This window comes from Dermacentor silvarum, chromosome 2 (assembly GCF_013339745.2).
Source record: "Dermacentor silvarum isolate Dsil-2018 chromosome 2, BIME_Dsil_1.4, whole genome shotgun sequence".
NCBI lineage: Eukaryota > Metazoa > Arthropoda > Arachnida > Ixodida > Ixodidae > Dermacentor > Dermacentor silvarum.
Window position 1 is genome coordinate 228,516,297 of NC_051155.1, and position 8,403 is coordinate 228,524,699.

At 46.2% G+C, this 8,403-nt stretch overlaps 1 protein-coding gene across 1 annotated transcript; it reads left to right on the forward strand.

Moving 5' to 3' along the window:
* The first annotated feature begins 228 nt into the window (after window positions 1–228).
* Window positions 229–3,692, forward strand: LOC119442817 (glutamyl-tRNA(Gln) amidotransferase subunit A, mitochondrial-like). The gene is given in 2 exon segments (XM_037707850.2): window positions 229–800; window positions 802–3,692. Coding segments are annotated over 2 exon segments (1,536 nt in total). The 5' UTR covers window positions 229–284; the 3' UTR covers window positions 1,822–3,692.
* The last annotated feature ends 4,711 nt before the right edge of the window (window positions 3,693–8,403 follow it).

The following is an 8,403-nucleotide window of genomic DNA, read 5'->3' on the forward strand; positions in this document are numbered from 1 at the left end:
ATATAGTGTGGTGGTGAAGATCGAAGGTTTTGCAGTGAAAAGCTTATTTAGGCACGTTATTCCGGCAATATTGCGGCATGCGTGGCCTGAAGAGGATTTACCACAGGTTTGACATTCGCGCCATTCAGAAATTGCGGTTTCGGTTTCAGTTTTATTTTTGTTGAGCTTTCCGGCGTTTGTTGCTTGAAAGGAAATAGGTGGCGCGAGCGCTGCATTCAACATCCGTTGCTGCACATGGCAGGAGACAGCGAAGCGGACTTTCGCTCGTTGATTGTGCGTTTAAAATGCTTTCTCTAACCATAAGAGAGCTTGCCACGCATTTTAGGAGCAAGAAATATTCACCGTTGGAAGTATGTTCGGCCTGTCTAAAAGATATCAAAGAAACCAGCTATCTGAATGCCTTTGTAACGGTGTTATCTGAGGATGCCCAAGAGCAAGCAAAGGAAAGCCACGAACGTCTGGCCAAGAATGTACCGTTAGGGCCCTTGGATGGCGTTCCGATTGCTGTGAAAGACAACTTCTGCATGTCTGGTGTAAGGACAACATGTGGATCGCGAATGCTCGCCGACTTTCACCCACCTTACACTGCGACTGTTGTCGAGAGTCTTCGAAAACAAGGCGCGGTCATCCTTGGCAAGACGAACATGGACGAGTTTGGAATGGGCTCCGGTGCCACTGACTCCACTTTTGGACCGACTAGGAATCCGTGGAAGTATCTAGGTAAGAACGCGTTGGATGAGTGGCATATCGCTGGTGGCAGTTCCGGCGGCAGTGCAGTCTCCTGTGGCGGCGGGTTGTGCTTTCGGTGCTTTGGGCTCTGACACTGGTGGTTCCACGCGCAACCCAGCGTCACGGTGCGGCGTGATCGGACTGAAACCCACGTATGGAGCACTTTCTCGGCATGGGCTCATCCCGCTAACAAATTCCATGGACGTTCCCGGCATATTAGCGAAAACAGTCGACGATGCCGCCTTGTTGTTTAACGTTATGGCTGGCGTCGACGAAAACGACTCCACTTGTGTGTCTCTTCCCGAGCACGCGCGGAATCTGGAGTTGGACGACGAGCCGTCGCTTTCCGGCATCCGAGTTGGCGTTCCGAGAGAGTATCACTGTCCCGGCATGGCGCCCGAAGTAGTAGATACTTGGCGCTACGTGGCCGATAAATTGGATTCCTTAGGCGCCGTCGTATCCTCAGTGTCTTTACCGCACTCTCAGTATTCAACAGAGTGTTATTCGGTGCTCAACTGTTGCGAGGTGGCATCGAACTTCGCTCGTTACGATGGTCTCGAGTACGGGCACCGCGCTGACGACGACTCTTCAACGGAAGCCCTGTACGCATCTTCGAGACACGAAGGATTTAACGAAGTCGTTCGAGGCCGAATACTGGCTGGAAACTTTTTCCTGCTGCGCAGAAACTACGACAAGTACTTTATGAAAGCTCTGCAAGTGCGTCGCTTGATATGCGATGACTTCAAGAGGGTGTTCGAATCTGGTGTTCAACTGCTTTTAACGCCTGTAACTCTCACTGAAGCGCCTAAGTATTCAGGCTGGGCACTTAAGGACAACAGGGAGAGAGTGTCTGTCGAAGACTTTTGCACACAACCAGTCAACATGGCTGGCCTTCCTGCAGTCAGCCTGCCCTGTCGCCTCTCACATAACGGTCTCCCGCTGAGCCTGCAGCTCATTGCTCCCAGGTTTGCAGAACGGGACCTGCTGTCTGCTGCTAAGAGACTGGAGCTAGAGCTTCAGTTTCCCCGGCTGGACTTGCAGCTCCACGCGTGCAGCCAGAGTAGGAATGCTGCGTCTGGATCAATTTTGTAATTCAGTTCCTCTCCTATGTAGTTACGTTCAGTGAATCTTCGAAAAAAGATTCCAGGAGCAGTCGCAGGCCCACCAATAAAGCTCCAATCCTTACTAATTTGTGCTTGCTATTCCGTCCTGTTTCATACATTTTCGAATGTTGTATGGTACACAATAGCCGGTTGCAAATTAACTGTAAGAGGATGTTTCCTCTTTTTGGTAATTTGCAGAGATTTATGAAAGGATTCAAGCACACTTTCAGTTACTTTAGAAAATATATATGTGGAATAGTTCGGTCACTTGTGAGTTGGGTCAATATTACTGAAGTAGAAAAATGTTGACATTTAGGCACATCATGATAGGTTGTACTGTTGCTGTTAACACCTAAGGCAAAAAAAAAAGCTTTAGATGTCAAATGCATATGACCAGCACAGCACCATTATACATACAACTTAATACCAACATTATCACATGCACTGTGACATGGCAGCATCATCATATTTGTGCACGTGAATTCCCGTTGGACTGGTTGTATTCTGGTTACATGTCATAACTGCTGCTGAAAATTGGCCACTTTCATCACTGCATGCATTGGCTGTGTATTTAGCTTTATCACATCTTACGTGTGCTCGGTCTTACAGCAGTGAACAAAAAGATATTGTGGTTTCCTGTGAAAAAGTCATTACCTACGTTCCCAAGCTATTATTTGCTGCTGTTGTTTTCGATGATGTTAAACAGGGTGTGCACTGGTGCAGCCATCAGGACAGAGATGTATAACATTTTGTTTATTGACGGTGCCATAAAGCTCCACTTTCCACTTACTTCATTTTATGGTGCTCACTATTGCCTACCTTTCCGAGTTTGTGTGCAAGTGGATGTGTGTGTGGTTTCTTTTTTCTTTTTATCTTCCTTTCATCTCTTGTATATTTATACTGTAGTAGCATCCCAAGTCTTTTGCTTGGCTGGCCCCCTCCACTTATCATTAAAATTTCCCTCGCCATTGTGCACATATTTTTCCACATGGTTGTTGTATACAGTTTCCTTGTAATGCATTCTTGGAATACACAAGTTGTGTGCCCGATAGGTGGGCTATGCGGTGTGAAAAACTTAACATGGCAATGCGTTTTCAAGAGACTATTGCCCTAGGCTAGTTGTCTAGCATAATACAGCACCAACATTCGGCACAGTTTAACTTCATGACCCCAAAAATATGGTATCTTTTTTGTTCACTGCATTACATGTGTCCCTCTCATACTTGCACATTAACCCATTGGCTTCCAAAACTGGCGAATCGCCAGGGGCCATATTGCCAACGCTGGCAATTTGCTGGATGGGTGGTATTGTTGGTTTAAAGAGCTATTCTTACATAGGGGGGCGGGGTAGCCAATATAAGCTGGACTAGTTTGCAATTGTTATTGATAGATGCAACTTGGGGTTTATTCAAGATGGTGAGATTTTTTATTTTTAGTTTATTTGTCAAACATTTGTGCATGTGTAGCACACGTTCTGACACATATATGCCTCGAAGCAGTGCAGTGGGCACATTTTCCACATGCTATTCCACTGATCCTGGCAAACAATATCCATCATGGCAGTGTGAAAAGCAGGGTAAAAAAAAAGGGACAACATGTGAGAGTGTCAAAAATGCGGTGCTGCTCCCCACATCCCTTAGTGCTTCAAGCTTTTCCGCTCACAAATGAATCTGCGACTGGCAGCTAGGTTTCTGAACTGAACAATGCTACTTTATAATGTAAATAAAATATTTATTTCCATTTTGAAGCGTTAATTAGTGTACAGTATTGTGTAACGAGCACGACAACGGAAGTTCCTCCGGTGTCATACTCGTTGAGGAAAGCAGAAGCCGATTAGCGTCAGCCCCACTTTGCGCGCTCGAAGGTGCTTTGCTTTTCTTTGCAGTGCGTGCTCGCGCGCGAGAGAGAAAGAGTGTGTGTGTGTGTGGAAGAAACTAGCGTTCCCAAAGGGACGTTGGGTCCCGCCTCCTTTCTTTCCCTATCTTCCTTCCCCCCCCCCTCTTTTTTTTCTTTTATTTTTTTTTCTTTTTTCTTTTTTTTTTTTTTTTTTGCGGCGTTGCGTCTTCTGCATTGGATGATTAGTCATGGTGAGTGACAAAACACGCACTGCGAAGAGCGATTTGTGCTTGTGACCGTGGCTATCTGGCTGAGAGCGGGCTTCCACGAGAGGGAAGGTGCGTGGCGTTTTGTTTGAAATTTCGCTGTTTTAGCTTAATTTTTGGCTTTATCTATCAGAGGAGCAGGTGTCGTTTCACCCTAGGCGGGCGGTGTTCTCGATGAATAAAGTTTGCTACTACTACTACTACTACTACTACTACTACTACTACTACTACTACTACTACTACTACTACACCAACAACGAGCTTAACTGCACTTGCGATGAGAGGAGCCATAACTGAAGGCTATGTACTTATTCTGACCACATGGGCTCCCCGAAATATCTGACAAAAGAGTGAACTATGAACGTTCAATTCATGTAGTTTTTGTGTTGTCTATTTATATATATAGTCTCGGAAAGTGCCGGAGGAAGCACACCAGCGTTGCGCAACACGTGGTGCGTGTCCAAGGGCGACGTTTCGCTAAACGAGAAATGAACGGAAGTAGAACGCTGACGACCGGCGAGGAAAACCCACAGAATTACTCTCATGCGTCAGCGTCGATACGATATAGTGGCCGTTCCTGAAGTGCAACTGTGGAAGTGTTCCGACACTGTGCTGATTAAAACGACGCTCGCAAACCGCGCGGCGCGAGACCGGCAGTGACGAAATGCGCGAAAAGAATTGGAAGAACCTAGATGTTCAATATTAATGCGATTATCATTCTTAGGATATACTTCAGGCACATTCCGGTGTCCATGCATCGCTGTCCGGATCGAACCGCATTCCTTTCTCGCCAAATCGGGTCACTGCAGGGTATCAGAGTGGTGGAGTGACAACTCCGGTAGTTGCCAGTTGCCTTAAGCTAGACTTGGTCAATTTTTACATTTCCAAGTTTACTGGCTTGTTCAGTATCTACTTACAGGTGGCCGCCTCTACCGCGGTAATTACAAACAAAACGGCATTCTACATTTATGAATACCCGGAAGCTTTTCTGCGTTACAAGGATTAAGCGCATTTAAAGACAGTAACATTTAGTTGTTAAGACTGATTCAATTAAGCAAGAGCATATGTTGGTTTACGACACAGGGATTGAGGCCAAAATTAATCGATGTCGCAAACGGTTGCACGTACCCTGCGTCAGTCCAAGGTGATTTGGAACATGTGTCATGTTGTCTTGCACATTGTCTACCCAGAAAGCGCGATAACTGGCGGCCACAGAGGTGTGTTTGAAAAATATGATGCTGGTAAAAATGTGCTAGTAAATAAGAAAAAGAAAAATCGTTCTGCAAAACATAACAACGCGAATATAACTTGAAGCAGCGTGAAGGGACGAGAACAGGAACAAGAGAACAACCACGACAAGACGAGCGCCGACTGCCAACTGTAAGTTTATTCAGGGAAGCAACAGCCAATTTATAATCTGTAAAAGAGAAAATAAAAAATAAATGAAAGAGAAATCGTTGAGGCATTTACTGCATAGCTAAAGCAGAAAAGTGCATCCGAGCGGAAACAATCAAAGCTAGAGATGTTTTTTTTTTTCTGGATAAACACCTACCTGTACGACACCTATACGTGAAATGCCCCTGTGCGCATGCTAGTCGATCCTGATAATTCTTGTTTTTTTCGACAGATAATAAATGGCTGGTGCTTCCTCAAATAAATTTCAGTTGGCAGTCAGCGCTCGTCCTGTCGTGGTTTTGTTCCTGTCCCTTCGCGCTGCAAGGTATATTCAAGATGAACCAGCTCGCGGGAAATCAAGTTGCTCTAACAATGCGTTTTGCTTTTCAATGTGGCAGAATAACAGTACCTGCGCGAAACAATAGTACGTAAGATTATTTGTAACTTTGTTAAGGATTCAAAAAATGCTACATGCACATTGCGTGTTTCTTTTGGACGATGCGCGTGGGAGCCCTGACGAAGAAGTCGAACTGTTCCTTGGGCTCTATATAGTTACAAAATTCCATTTAAGTATTCGTTTTACCAGCTGTCGCCCGATTTATGTCTGTGGCCATAGGGATGCCACAACAGCCACCGTAATCGTGAACAAATTAAGAACACCGGAGCAGCATTTCCTTCCCCCGAAGCAATCCCCTCCAAGCCGCGGAAGCGGCCATAGCTCTCGCGCTCTCCCAAACAGAGGTTCAAGTCATAGTGACCGACTCTTTAACAGGCGTGTCGCAACTTAGCTAGCGGTAGAATTCATACCAACACGCTCAGAAGAGACCAGTCATGATGATCTGGGCGCCAGCTCGCCACGGCATTCCTGGCAACGAGATCGCCGAGCCGACGGCGAGGAATCTGAGTCCGAGCGCATGCACCCTCTAGTCTCGTACCAAGACATCACACATTACAAGCTAACCCGCGGAACATGTCTTCCCCCACACAAGTCACTACCTAGAGAGCAGGAGAGATTCCACCGAGCTCCACAAGTCAATACATTCCCCCACCCAACCTGACACCACCTCACCATCATCATCCTATTTTTATGTCCACTGCAGTACAGTGGCCCATTCTAGCCACTGTAACTGCGGGACGAAGGCCTCTCCCTGTGATTTACAATTACCCCTGTCACAGGAGTCACCAGGGAGGCCAATTCCTGTTCTGGTGAGGGAGTGCCTTTGTTGAAGATTAGTGGCCCTTCCTAATTTGGTTGCACCTGGACTAGTATAGCCCCACTATCTCTCGGCAATAATTTTTGCCGGTGTCAGGCGTGACTCCATGCCTGAAAATGTAGTAAACTGGAGGAGGATTCGAGCCTACGACCTTCAGATTAGAAGCCCGGTGTTCTACCTCTGCTCCACGCCACCACATAGTCCCTGCACAATTCTCTCCGGAATGCCGCTTCTGCAGAGAACCCGGGTCCCTTAGGCATATAGTAGGGGGTTGCAGACAGGCACCGCTAAATCCTCCGATTCCTTATCCCACCAACGAGCTTTGGGAGAGAGCCTTGGCCTGCTCCGACCTCGAGGATCGCGAGGGCCCAGGACGGGGCCCGAGCTCAAGGCATTCTGGAACGACGACGCCTCTCCAAAGCTAGATTCACTTTATAATAAAGATTTCTGTTCTCTCTTTCATGGCCGACCCCTCGTAGTGGGTTGAAGTATACCCATATGGCACCAAACCAAACCAAAATTGAGCTGTCGGCTGAACTGGCCAGCGGTGCAGTTGTCTTATAAATATATGTTGTAAATAGTCTTCAATGTATTAATCCCTCGCTCGAGTAACAATATGGTTTCTCCTAGGAGGCACACAAGCGCAAGTAGTAAACAATTATAGAGAAAAGGGTATAATTTACTGGAATTTGAGGATGGGAATGGATCAGCTAAGCTACTCCAGGAGTGGTAATGGTCCAGCTGTCATCATCCAGAAGAGTTATAAGGATTGTAATTAACGGGGATTTCCATTCTCCGGAATGGAATGTTATTCCGCAACTCTGCTGGGTATACCTGCTATTGGGCATGTTCTATTGAGTATGTGCCACTTCGTATGTGCGCCACGGGGCATGTGCGGCTCTTCAATGAAACTCTCCGATGCCAACTTTGGTCCCTGCGTATGTGCCGCACTTCATAATAATCATTACAACATATAAAGCACACCATCACCAATTACGCACTAATCGTGCGCTAGATTGCTAAACGCATTAACGTTGTATAGCAGAGTCGATTCGTGTTTTTCGTCACATTCATATGGGTAAGAAAATACACTGTCTAAAGGTACGTCGGACGTACGCGAATCCCAGAAGCTAAAGGTACAAAAGCACAATCGAAAGCAGTCGACACAGGGTGCCTCGATGTCCTCGCCCGCCGCTGGTGAGGAGGACATAGATGTACCCTAGTCAAGGGCACTCCGTGGCGACCAGCAAGCTTCGAAGGATAATGAACGTGCCGGTCCGGCGAAGTAACAGAACGCGATAACAACTTTGTAATGGGGGCCACCCAACAATAGATAACTTTTATGCGATATTATCTACAGTGCTGAACGATGCGTCATCTCAGTTTATACTTATACCGTGTCACTAACCCGTCACAAACCAAAACATATCATTGGAAGAAACGTCATGGAATGCTACAAGCGTGTTCGGATCTCCCATGGTGACATGGTCGCTTATCCCAAGTTGGATCCGGGATATTCGTCTAGGATTTCAAGCGGATAAGATAGCCCAATCACCATCAGGGCAACAGCAGAACAAAGCAGTGTATATACAGGGTGTTTCAGCGAACACTTTCAAAATTTATTTAAGATTGCCTGTGGCAGATAGCCCAATTCTAGTCAATGAGCTGGTCTACTCGAAGAGGCGCACATTACTTGCACAAAAAATTGAAATGCATAATCGACTAATTAACAAAAATTCAATATTTAAGTTTTTAACTAATTACCTGATGCTCCATATTGCAATTTACAAATTGTAGCCGTAGAGTTCGCAAGGCGGATCCACTCAGAATTAATTCTCAGGATGACACCAGTTTAGAGAT